A 13,630-nucleotide genomic window follows, 5' to 3' on the forward strand; every position below is an offset into this window, starting at 1 on the left:
AACAGGGTGCCTCCAGCTGTTGCAAAACTCCCAGCATGCTTGGACAGTCAACGGCTGTCCAGCAATACTGGGAGTTGTTGTTTTGCAACAGCTGGAGGCTCCATTTTGGAAACAGTGGCGTACCAGACGTTTTTCATTTTTATTGGGGAGGGTAGGGGGGCTGTGTAGGGGTATCTGTATATGTAGTGTTTTTTACTTTTTATTTTATTTTGTGTTAGTGTAGTGTAGTGTAGTGTTTTTAGGGTACAGTCACACGGGCGGGGGGTTACAGCGAGTTTGAGCTGCCGCGCAAAATTTGCTGCATCGCAAACTTGCAGCCTGATACTCACTGTAAGCCCCCTGCCCATGTGAATGTATCCTGTACATTCACAGGGGGGGGACCTCCAGCTGTTGCAAAACTACAACTCCCAGCATGCACAGTCTATCAGTGCATGCTGGTAGTTAAAGTTTTGCAACAGCTGGAGGCACACGGTTGGGAAACACTGAGTTAGGAAACAGACAATGTTTCCCAACCAGTGTGCCTCCAGTTGTTGCAAAACCACAACTCTCAGCATTCTCAAGCATGCTGGGAGTAGTAGTTCGGCAACATCTTTAGAGCCAGATGTTGCCGAACTACAACTCCCAGCATGCTTGGAGTTGTAGTTTTGCAACATCTGGAGGACTACAGTTTGCAGACCACTAATACAGTGGTTCTCAAGCTGTGCCCTTCCAGATGTTGCAAAACTACAACTCCCAGTATGCCCTTACTGTTCAGGCATGCTGGGAGTTGTAGTTCTGCAACATCTGAAGGGCCAGATGTTACAGAACTACAACTCCCAGCATGCCTGGACAGTAAGGGCATGCTGAGGATGTGTAGTTTTGCAACATCTGGAAGGGCACAGTGGTCTCCAAACTGTGGACCTCCAGATGTTGCAAAACTGCAACTCCCAGAATGCCCAGACGCCAATACAGCAATGCATGTCGCTTTACGGCGATGTGCATTGCTGTAAAGGGCCCGACCGCGGCTGAAGATCAACTCACCTGTTGCCGCCGTCTTCATCGCAGGGATCCGGGTCTTCAGGGACGAGGTAAGTACCGGGGCCGGTACCCAGCACTCCCCCGTCCCCCGCCGCATCCTCCGGTCTTCCTCCCGTCCTCTCCGGACTTTCAGGGGCCGGGCAGGGCGGGAGGAAGTAACCGCCCCCCCCCCCCCCCCTGCGATTGGTCGGTTAACTAACCGACGGATCGCAGGGAATAGGAGGAGGTGGCAGGCTTGCCACCTCGCTCCTATACTATAGCATGGTCCTGGCTGTCTGTGACAGCCGGGATCATGCATAATTACCGGGCGGTCGGGTCCCAGAGACCCGATCAGCCTGGTATCGCCGCAGATCACAAGGGGCGATTTCCCTTGCGATTTGCCTACATGGCCCCCCTCGGCGTTTGCCCTGGATGCTTGCTGAAGGATTTCAGCAGGCATCCGGTTCCGATCTCTGCCCGGCGCGCGGCAGAGACCGGAAAACGCCAGGGTGTATGGATACGCCCTGGGTCCTTAAGGCCCAGGGTGTGAGAGCGTATCCATACGCCCTGGGTCCTTAAGAGGTTAATACCACATGGATTTTCTTTTGTTCTATAACAATTAGTGTTGAGCGGCATAGGCCATATTCGAATTCGCGAATATTCGCGAATATATGGACGAATATTCGTCATTCGCGAATATTCGCATATTCGTAATGTTCTCGTTTTATTTTCGCATATGCGAATATTCGCATGTGCGAAAATTAACATATGCGAAAATTTGCATATACAAAAATTAACATAAGCTAAAATTCGCATATGCGAAAATTATCATATGCAAATTTTCGTGTATGCGAAAATTCGCACACCAGTCTCACACAGTAGTATTAGAGCCTTCTTATACCACATAAGCTGGAAGCAGAGAGGGGTGATCACTGTGATGTGTACTGTGAAAAAAAAAAACAAAAAAACGAATATTCGTAATTACGAATATATAGCGCTATATTCACGAATATTCGCGAATTCGCGAATATGCGATATTCGCGAATAAAATTCGAATTGCGAATATTCGCGAGCAACACTAATAGATATCAGCAGTACAATCAACCAAAAGTTACCAGGGACTTTGAACACAAAAATCTTCGGCACTCTTAACTCCCTTGACCAAATCCACTGGATAGATCAAAAAGTTAAAAAAAAGTCAAAAAGTCAAAAAATCCAAATCCAAACAAGAAAAAAACCCTAAATTTTAAGGTTGGCAAAAAGAACATTTTACTGGTTCTCTCCCAACTTCTCCCGCTTTGCTAAATTGTGGACTTAGGTTAACGCCGCAGCAGTCAGTAACCTGCAACTAGAAATCCTCTTTGAAGTTGAGACCCCACAGGGGGAAGATTCCCCGCCACTAGGACTAGTTATAGAGGGTCAACAGAAGCCATTTCCAGGCTCCTAGGCCTGCCCAAAAGACACCCATAAGCTACAGTTTCATAAAGAAATCAGCAGACTTACCGTGTTCTTCTGGAGATTTGGACAGTTCTGGGTTGCCCTGGACAGCCGGGAAGGTGTCGGCCCACCAGACTTGGCTCTTCTTCTCCGTACTGACTCCCAAAGAGTTCTGCCTAAAAGAGTTCTGTTTATTACACAGAAGTAGATTGTTTTTACATTTGACAAAAAAGGGAGGTTTAGTTATGATGTCAAAATCATCATATTACATTTTGATTGGTTGTTTGAGTATTGCATATGTTAGCATATCTAGCATCCATTTCTTTCTTGGTAGAAGTTCTTCCAGAGTTCTCTGTCCATCAGATATTTTGTCTTTTGACTTCTTATCTTTGCCCTCCTGACGTCACCTCACGTCATCTTAGTCATGAGCAAATTGCAAGCTGATTTTTGGGTTAAAGGTAGTTAACAAATATCTTTCTCCAGCCTATGCAATGGCATATCAGTATTAATATATAGATCAGTCATCAGAAACATAAGGGTCATCCTTATCACCATCACCCTTGATGGTGCAACCTTCAGCCAGGCCTGGCTCACCTGGCTGAGAAAAAATTAGAATCTAAAAATATTTTGTCCCTTTTTGGCACACATGCTAAATATTGTCGTTAAACGTTTCTTGAGAACTTGTGCTGGTCACAGTAACGTGCAGGAAAGTGTGTGTTTGGTTTAGCTGTTCTTATACAGCGGCAATATGGTAAGCCTCCACACCACCTGCTGCTACTTCATGCCAGGCCTAGGTCTCATGGCTGGCAAAATTGGAAAAAAAATCTTTTAAGAATCTGTTACTTCCAGGTAGGTCTGGTTTGCCTGGCTGGCAAAATTGAAAAAAAATATATGTTTTGGACCCTGTTACTTCCAGCAAGCCCTTTGTCGCCTAGCTGGCAAAATTTTAAAAATAATCTTTTTTTTAGAACCTGTAACTTCCAGTCAGGCCTAGGTCATCTGGCTGGCAAATTTTGAAAAAATCTGTGCCAAATTACACTGATTACACAGTGCTTCCACCACCCCTGCTGTACACTAGGTTCTACTACAAACATCAGTCCATCATCTCAGGCTGTATGCTAGTAAATTCAGTTAGCTACCACCTGCTGTACGCTGGCTAATACTAGTAACACCAATCCACCATCACCTTACTTCCAGCCAGGCCTACATGTACACAACCCATCATCCGTACACAACCAATCATCCATTTTTTGGCTTATTATACAAAAGCTATTTCTTCTTCACTATTTTAAAACACCAATTTTGTTGCTACTCTCAATAAAAGGAATACTTTTTGGAATGCTTGGAAAAATCCATGCCATCTTCTTCACTTGCTAAAATCAAAACCTGTTGCTACTCCCAAAAAAAAGGATAGAAATCTCCAAGGCAGGCTTAGAAAATGCCACTGCGTCTTTCGATACCTCCAAGTGCATTTTAACACCGGCAGGCATCTACCGACAACCAGTGATACTTTATGTTGCTTTATTTTGGTGTGATTAAGCCTTAAAAATTGACGATCTGTAATAGTAACCATGGGTTACCACATGTCGCCATAACTGAGCCTTAAAACCACTTTGAAACTACTTGAATACATTCCTTGACAGGGCTTTACAGCTGTTAGGTGCTGTTATAAACATTTTTAGGGGGTTATTTCATTGCCGGTTCACGTCGAACAAAACCGAATCGAACCGACAATTTTGAAAAAGTGAGGCAAAACTGTATAGTCGAAATTTTATGTATAGGGAATATAATAGACCAATGCTAAATGTCAGGATACTTTGACTTGCATCAAAGATATTTTCACCCTTTGAACAGATGAACCATTGAATACGTTATTAGTTGTAGAGGAACCAGTTGCACATGGACACTGGTGTCTGCCCAAAGGCCCCACTGCCACATAAAAAGGAAGGTGGAAGTCTGTTAGAGATTTTGCTTCGGGATTTCTATGGAGTCTGTAAACTTGGAATCATACAGCCTTCTAAAGGAGAAGTGTACACAAAAAACAGAAGATAGTTTCCCTAATTTTTTTCTTATCTGCGATAAAGCAGTACAAAAGCCCTTTTTTTTTGTAAAGGTAGATAAAAGGCTTTTACATTTTTTTTTTTACATTTTATAGTAAATGCTGGATATAAATTTGGTAATTTACCAACAAGCAAATGTTAATTTTCTTATTTCTATTTTTTTTCTTTAATTAGCTGATCAACATGTTTCCATCCATAATGCCATACATTCCGGGGCCTCACCAAAAGATTTTCAAATATTTGGGTAACATGAAACAATTTGTTAAGGAGATGGCGAACACCCACAAGGCCACCTTGGATGAGAACTGCCCTCGTGACTACATAGATTGCTTTCTTACGAAGATGGAAGAGGTGCGTTGGTAGATAATCTAATATTTGAAGACCTATGGGAGTTTCACACATTTACATCAGCCCAGAGGGTATACAGATGTTGTTGACGGGGAGAATGCATGTGGGATGGTGGAGACCTGTGGTACTTCACCAGGAATGGTTGTTGTTTAGCATCAGAAGTAATAAATCCCACCACACCCTTTACATTGTCCAGCCTACGGGTGTTTTGGAGTTTTGATGGTGAGGTGCAGAAATAGGGCAAAAACACTGAGGTAACTGAACAGCCAACTGAATAATATGATTCATCCAAAATTGGAGGCACAGGTTCTAAGACAAAAAATTTCAGGGTACCTAAAGCTTATCATATTTTGCCTTGACCTGTGAGTCTGGTTACTAGTCCTGTCTTTCTCTTTCTTGACATGAAATGCAAACTGGTTGCCAACAAGCACTATACAAAGGTATCTATTTTCAATTATGAAGCATAATAGCTGAACAGTTCTAGGCCTGGCCCAAAACCCTGGAAGGGTTTAGGGTAATGTGCTGGACATGTACCACTTTTCCCTACATACTCTGTATAAGCCTCTTGTCTCTTCTACTCTTTTTTCTCCAGAAAGAACTAGGTTTAGATCACAAGAATAAAACAGAATTCTTTAGAGAAGCCAGGGGGGCCCCAAAGGTCCTGTCTAATGGCCTAACCAAACATACCCTCTTCTAAGGAGAGGCTGCACCATGCTCAACACATATCGGCCTGAAAGCATGGACTAGACTAATCTTTAATTCCTTTCCCTTTAGTACAGGAGATTGACACAGGTTAAAAACCTGGTACAAGTTTGAAAATACAGTACAATGAGATTACATTGAAAATACAGCTTAAAGGGGTTATAAGCAAATAAAAATGATCCCCTATCCACAGTGGATAAGTGGATAATCTCCTGGAGGTCTGACTATTGGGAACCCCCACAATATCTATAACGGACCCCACCTTCTGAGATAAACTGATCCCGAGAGTGACAGCTTACTCTGCCAATCACTGGCCATAAGAATGTCCTGGTTCAACTGGTAATTGGCAGAGCGGCCTGTCACTCCTGAGACTAGTTTGTTTCAAAAGGTGGGAGCCAAGGTGCTCCAAGGTTAAAAAAACAGAAAAAAAAAAAAACGGCCCCACTCTGGAGACTGTGGGGGTCCCAGCGTTCAGACCCCCCCATGATCATACACTAATAATCCCCTATCTTATGGTAGGGGATACGTTTGGTTCCCTGGACTACTCCATTAAGCTGTTTTTAAATGCATTTTTAACCCCTTAGGGACTCAGGGTTTTTTCATTTTTGCCCATTCTTTTTTCCTCCTCACCTTTTAAAAATCATAACCCTTTCAATTATGCACCTACAGACTCATTTTTTTGCACCGCCAAGTCTACTTTGGAATGACATCAGACATTTTGCCCAAAAATCTATGGCGAAACAAAACCAAAAAATCATTGTGTGACACAGTTTTTTTTTTTTTTTTTAAATGGGAAAAGGGGGGCGGGGATTCAAACTTTTATTAGGGAAGGGGTTAAAACATCTAAACAATTTTTTCACAGTTTTTTTGTAATGTTATAGCCCCCATAGGTAGTGGGTGCAAAATGTTTTAGCCCCCATAGGGAGCGGGCGGAGAATGTACAGGTAGGCCCTGTGTCCCCAAGAGGTTAATATATTTTCAAACTTGTACTAAATTTTAGTAACATCTTTTTATCTTCACCCCTGTTCTCCTAAATGTTTCTGGTACATGTCTAGTTTAAATTTAAGTGGTTCTCTCTTTTGCAATAAGCTTTGCTATTTGCTATGCTAAACCTCTAATACAAACCTTTTGAAAGATAACACAAGGTACAGCACAAAAACAGGCTAAATATAAGGCTACAAATATGGCAAAAAATATGGCCCAACCAACAGGCCCTTCAGGGTTCCCAGTGGAACAATATACATGTACAGAAGGTCCATAGCAACCAAAATACAGCTGTGCTTGAAACCAATGTATTGAAAGCAATAATTATATTGTTTGCACTTCTTCTTTGCTTTTATTTTGACTCTTATTAATCCAACAAGGGTATTAACCCCTTAAACCAGACCATTTTTTTTCTTCTACAGCTAAATGGAAAAAAAAAATATATGTGGGGAGAAATTAAAAAAAGGATTATAGCAACTTTTGGGTCCTTCGTTTCTGCTCAGTGCACTTTTTAGTACAAATGACACATTATATTTATTCTGTAGGTCAATACGGTTAAAACAATACCAATTTATATATCTTTTGTTTTATTTTACTACCTTTAAAAAATTACAACTTTTTGTACGATAATCAGTATGCTTAAAATTGTCCTTCTTTCCCCCATATTTCTTTTATTTTTCAGTATACGGGAATGTATGAGGAAAAAATTTTTTCCATCTAGGTCTTTAATTTTTATTTATACCATTTTTCTTTTGATTAAACTTTTTGAATGCTTTTTATAACTTTTTTCTGGTATATGAAGCAACTAAAAATATGCAATTCTTGACTTTTTATTTTTTTTTATGTTTACACCATTGATTATGCAGTTTAATTAACATTATATTTTAAATAGTTTGAACATTTACGCACCTGGCGATACCACATATGTTTACATTTATTTTGTTTGCATAATTTTATTTAAAAATGGGAAAAGGGGAGTGATGCAAAATTTTATTAGGGAGGGGGCTACACTTTACTCACAATTTTTTAGTCCCCATAGGAGACTATTACTTGCAATCTTCGGATTGCAAACACTGAACAATGCTCCTCCATAGAACAGCCTTGATTATTGTTATCGGCGATCCATTGCTACAGGCTTCAATGGCTGGCTGCAGCATAGGAGCGCCGACTGGACAGCAGGGAAGCAGGTAAAAGACTTTCCTTCATCCTTACAGCTGAGTGTCACGATCAGCTATCCTGAGCTACCGGCACTAGATTTTAGCACTTTAATACTCTGCAATCAAATTTGATTGTAGGGTCTAAAGAATTAATGCTGAACATCTGCCTGTTCGATGCTATTCAGCATTAGCCAAGGGTCCCAGTTGCTGATAGCAGTCGGGACCAAGCAGGTATGAAGTCGGCTCAGCTCCTGAGCTTGCTTCATACCCTTGAAGCGCTGCTGCGTTGTATAAAAAATGGCATTCTGCAGCAAGGGGTTAATAACCGGGTTTATATGTACTTGACATTATTTGATAACTAAAATTATTTTTAACTGAATTTTTCCAGGAAAAAAAGAATCCAGAAACAGAATTTAATGATACAAACCTAGAGGCAGCAATTTTAGACTTATTCTTTGCTGGAACAGAGACTACAAGTTTGACATTGCGATATGCTTTTCTAATACTCATGAAATATCCAGAAATACAAGGTAATCATTTCTTTTATTTTTTATTTATAAATAACACATCATGTCATAGGGCCATAGCTATAAGGGTGCAGAGGAAGACATTACACCTCAAGTTGGGGTTGGAGGAGTCCCAAAGTACTGACACATAAGAAAACACTATAAATCGCACTGGAGGTCAGAGTTAGTGATTTTGCTTTGAGGCGCTGGAACAAGTTATAACTCGGTCTTCCAAAATCAGCCATGTCCACCAATGTCATCAGTTTTCTGTAATGATGCTGGTTATTAGATCTGGAATTCAGTACGAAGGAAAATAATATGGATCACAGTTATACTCAAATGCTCATTTGTACATCATAGGCCTACAATTATAATGCAAAATCTAAGTGCACCCATAATATCTCCATGACACTGAGCACCCAGATTAACCTTTTGTAGTGATGCCGGTGCTCAGATCTGGAATCCCATAGAAATGATAGAGCTGTGGCTAAATGAAGGAGACAAAAAGAAAAAAAAACCTGGGTCGCTCCTTGGTGTAGTATTTCAGGAAGGTATAAGCCTGCCACTGCACCTCTTGTGCTATACTAATCTTGTCAGGTTGGGGTATGGGATAGGCACAAGAAGACATATAGTTTTATGCAGTATGCTGCTCACGGACCCTGTCCACTTACCCTGGAGTGAGGATAGAAGAGTGGGGTTTGGGGAAGAAAATGAATCTGGAATAAGGGCTGCTGCTTGGTTTACATGAAAATACTTAGCTGCCACAGTTGCACAGGACCTATAGGTTTATTCAATAAATACAAGGGTGGACAGCACATTTCGGCACTCAAGTGCACCGTCATCCGGTCCAATAGCAATCACTAAAATGAATACATGGAAAAGGCAAAAAAAAAAAAGAAAAAAAAAGGCATAAAACAGGAAAAAAGGCATAAAAAACATAAAGATCATAAATGAAATTACAAAAAGATGTATAAATAAAACATGACATGTTTTTAATGAATTCAAAGGTAGGCATGCATAAACATGAGAATATGTACCACTAATTTATGTGGCAACTGGGGAGATTTATCAAAACCTTTGCAGAGGAAAAGTTGACGAGTTGCCCATAGCAACCAATCAGATAATTTCTTTATTTTTAAAAAGGCCACTGGACAATTAAAGAAGTGATCTGATTGGTTGCTATGGGCAACTGCTCCACTTTTCCTCTGCACAGGTTTTGATAAATCTTCCCAAAAATGTTCTTTTTACTGTACTGTACTGTACTGTGAATGGTGTAAATTTGATAAATCTCCCAAAATGTGAGGTCCTCTTGGTCAGACAGCTATAGGAGAACATACAGTTAAAGAAAACAAAGGGACCAATACCACTGATAAAATGCAGTAGGTTTAAAACAACATGGAACGTGAGTTTGTGCCTATTTTGCCTGGTAAAGGGGTAAAAGCACATGTCACCAAATAAACTGTTCTCAACTACCTCAGGCTATGTTCCTTAAATGGGCACTGTCACCAACTTTATTTTTTGATATGTTGTAGTAATTATGTACTACAACACAACATATCTCTAATATACTTTTATTATTTTTTTTTTTCATTAAAAAGGTTTAATTTACATTTAAAAACCGGCTACTGAAAAAGGACTGATTTCGGAGTGGCAATCAGTCCTTTTTCAGTTAGGCTGCACTCCCTCCCTGCCTGTCAATCAGACAGGTGGGAGCGAGCGCATTGGCTCCCCGACCACTGGCTGGGCCACTCCTCCCGCACATCGCCGCCGCCTCGTTGCCGCTGCTGTCCCTGCACACCCGCTGCCGGACTCTGCAGTAACTGCAAGTGTAATGAGGGAACGGGGTATGCGGGGCGGGTGGAGGAGGGAACGGGCTAGTGCCGTAGCGGGGGGGGGGGGGGGGGGGGAACGGGCTAGAAAAAAAAAAAGGATGGTGGGAGCTACCCTTTAATTACTCCTAACATCTCTCCTACACTTAAAAACAATTTCAGGGCTTCAAAAAGCTGTGTATCATACCTCTCTTCTTGCTCGCATAGTGCAATGTCCCAGCAGGAGAAAATGGGCGTTTCCCAGCAGGCCTGACATCACTGAAGCCTGCTGGGGGACAACTTCCGCCCTCACATTGTTGCAGCATTGTAATGAATAGAAGACCTCAGGCTCTATGCATGTTTTAGTCTGTGTTGCTATCAGTGAGATTCTCCTTTAGCTTTCAGTCTGTGTGGCTTTCTGAAAGAATTTGTGGAGCTTTCACTTTCTGTGCAGCTGTCAATCAAGCTCAGTGCAGAGAAACACTTCCTGAGTTTGGACTCCTGCCAGGCCGGAAGGAGACCAAACTCACTGTATTATTTGTGGCAGGGAGCAGAACTGAGCCACCTAGTGGCCGTTTTTTTCTATTACATTTTAAACAAATTTATGTTGATAATTTTAAAAGCAAGTGAATGGGAAAGTGTCTGCTAATTACACAAGGAACACTATATGAAATGTTTTATTTGGTGACAGGTACTCTTTAAGGGGGCAAGGATAGGTATAGAGAAAATATAGTAATTTTGCATGAGGACACATACATTGAAACAATGGAGAGAACGTATAAAATATACATATGAATTCAGTTGGAAAAAAACAAAGAGACATGGGAAAAGTTCATTTCCGATACATTCAATGACTGGTACATTGTAACATCAACCTATATTCTGCATGTACTAGCAACCCTTTTAGCATTACAGCCTGGGACTGTTACTGCTGTGTACTACCTGGTTACCAACACCCACAAACATCAAGGGCATTCCGACTTCCAGTACACAGGGATCCCCTCTGAGGATCCTGCCATAATACCACCAAGTACAATCCTTATTGACAAATGATTGTGTGTTCAGGGTTTACATGGGAATGTTCAACACTCGCACTACCAATGACACTGGCTGTATATTACCATAAGTCCTGGAAAAATACCACTGTCCACCACAGAATCCCATTTTTCATTAAAGAAGGAACATAGAAAGGTACATTTTTGGGCTGAAACATTTTTATGGGTACCATTTTATGGATATGTGTTGTTTGGTTGCATGCCATGTGCATGATGCACGATCTTTAATCAATAATCTGGTTGTGACTGCAATATAGATGTATTTCTAATATAATACTAGACTGAAAAATATGCTTTTTTTTCTATTTTTCTTCATTTCAGAGAAGATCCACAAAGAGATTGACGATATCATCGGTAAAGAACGCTGTCCATCAATAGAAGATAAGACTAAAATGCCCTATACAGAAGCCGTAATCCATGAGATCCAGAGATTGGCTGATATTGTTCCTGCAGGAGTGCCCCATGCCACCAGCAAAGACACAACCTTCAGGGGATATCATATTCCAAAGGTACAACATGATAGTCCTCTCAACTTATTGACTTAAGATGTTGCTTTCTTTTAGGTTTGCAAATCAAGGTCAACATTTAATATTAGTGTATGTAGAAAGTCCAGTAGTCAGCACTTCTCCCCCAATTTAACCCTAAATCCGACTTCTGACAAATTGCAGGTGGATGGCATGTTTGATGAAACAATACAATTCCCTAGGTGCTCAATACAGAGAAATTAAGGCACTGCATCCCGGTTAGTGACGTCCTCGTTTGTCTATATATATACTGCACAACATTTAATATTCTCTCTTTAAAATATGACACTTCTCTAAACTATTCTGCATGCTTCAGGACTAACTATGGGACCTTAGAGACAGTCAGAGCAATCCCATGACAAAGAAGATGTGCTGATCTTATCAATGACTTGTCAATCATATCTACCAACCAGACCTGACTTTTATTTCTTCAGATTTTCTACATATTTTATACATTCACTTTCAGGGAACTATGGTGTTTCCAGTCCTGACCTCTGTCCTGAAAGACCCCAAACAATTCAAGAACCCAGATGAGTTTGATCCTGGACATTTTCTTAATGATAAAGGTTCCTTTAAGAAAAATGATGCATTCATGCCATTCTCTACAGGTACGAGGTTATTCCTTGATAAGAGCTAACTAGCAAAAAATTTTAACTATAGCTGAAGTTGAGATCTTTATTATTCTAGTTTGTGAGTTAATATATTTTGAGGTCATCTTATTTTGCTATGACTGGTGGATCTAAGCTGGGTTTAGAAAGGCTAAAAACATGACTTGAAAGGAATAGTAATAATTAATTCTGATATTATAAGTTACATCCATCTGATTCACCCCAGTTTTCTTATCTAGTGTTGGCTAAAAATAGAGAATGCGCAACATTTGTGTAGGATGGTCTGCGCGTCCATAATAGAAAGGTTCTTCTCAATGAAAGGCACACAGCATTAATGCTTTAAATCCTAGTCATACTTTGGCATCTTGTCAAAAGGGTGGATCCATTCACTTGTCCAGTAAGCTGGTGACTATGATCCGGCCACTTCTACACAATTATTTTGCTGTACTCCATACCATGGTCTTCTACACTATAAAGAAAATTAAACGCATAGGAGCAAGTATCTGCCCAAACAAGGTGATCAGCTGACCGGACTAGTGAATGGATCAGTTGAGTTCACCTCAGAAAATGCTGCATTTTTTTAACGAATTGCTGACATATAGCTGGGACAATACATGTGGATACTAAAGAACCTCACTAAGTTTAATTAGCATTTTTTTGTATGCTGATTCTGTCTCCTCAGGTAAACGTATGTGTATGGGAGAAGGCCTGGCCCGCATGGAGCTCTTCCTCTTTCTAATCACTGTACTGCAAAGGTTTACATTGGAGCCCACCATAGACAGAAAGAATCTGAGTATAAGACCAGAGCCCAACAGCAATGGTTCAAGACCTTGCTCATTCCAGATTAATGTTGTCCCTCGTTTCTGAGTTGAGGACAAAGTTCTTGCATAAAGGAAACCAAGAAGATCTATAATTTACAAAACTACCACTCCAATATTTCAAGGACATCTCTGTATTGGTAATCTCTGTATTGGTAATTTTACATCTCTGTATTGGTAATTTTTGTATAAATTTACAATGCAATATATTAAATTCTCAATATGTAGTAATTTGATATAATAAAAACATCAGATTGTTATGGGTCTCTTGTTCCATATTATTCTGGGTGTTTTATTTGTGATTTTGTTTACTGAGGCTTGTATGATATATTTTGTAACTGAGCTACCTCACTGCTAGGAGGCACAGCCTAGTATAATTCATTACTGTAACCAATGTGGTACTAGATAGAAAAGATAATATATCATTTTATATAGGCACAACACTTATATGCATACAAGTGACCCTAAGCAAGGGTAAGGGGTCCTTAATTCTTCAACACACCAAACACTCCTGGGCCGAATGACTAACACCTAGAGATGAGCGAACTTTTGAAAAATTTGATTCGGCCGATTCGGTTCGGTTCTGAAAAAATTCGGTTTGGTACAAATTTATTTGTTGCGTATCTG

General features: G+C 40.5%; 1 protein-coding gene across 3 annotated transcripts in view; it reads left to right on the forward strand.

The window, feature by feature from the left end:
* LOC130290755 (cytochrome P450 2C8-like) overlaps positions 1 to 13,251 on the forward strand; it is a 37,716-nt gene extending 24,465 nt beyond the window's left edge. For 2 of the 3 annotated variants that reach the window (XM_056538810.1, XM_056538812.1), the window contains exons 5-9: positions 4,668 to 4,844; positions 8,073 to 8,214; positions 11,375 to 11,562; positions 12,044 to 12,185; positions 12,868 to 13,251. In XM_056538810.1, the coding sequence (XP_056394785.1) occupies positions 4,668 to 4,844; positions 8,073 to 8,214; positions 11,375 to 11,562; positions 12,044 to 12,185; positions 12,868 to 13,052 (834 nt within the window). In that variant the 3' untranslated portion in view covers positions 13,053 to 13,251. Of the gene's footprint in view, positions 1 to 4,667; positions 4,845 to 8,072; positions 8,215 to 11,374; positions 11,563 to 11,721; positions 11,796 to 12,043; positions 12,186 to 12,867 lie in introns of those variants that run through there. The other variant, XM_056538811.1, reaches the window with a different exon arrangement.
* Positions 13,252 to 13,630: the final 379 nt, after the last annotated feature.

The sequence above is a fragment of the Hyla sarda genome, chromosome 9, assembly GCF_029499605.1.
Source record: "Hyla sarda isolate aHylSar1 chromosome 9, aHylSar1.hap1, whole genome shotgun sequence".
Classification (NCBI taxonomy): Eukaryota; Metazoa; Chordata; class Amphibia; order Anura; family Hylidae; genus Hyla; species Hyla sarda.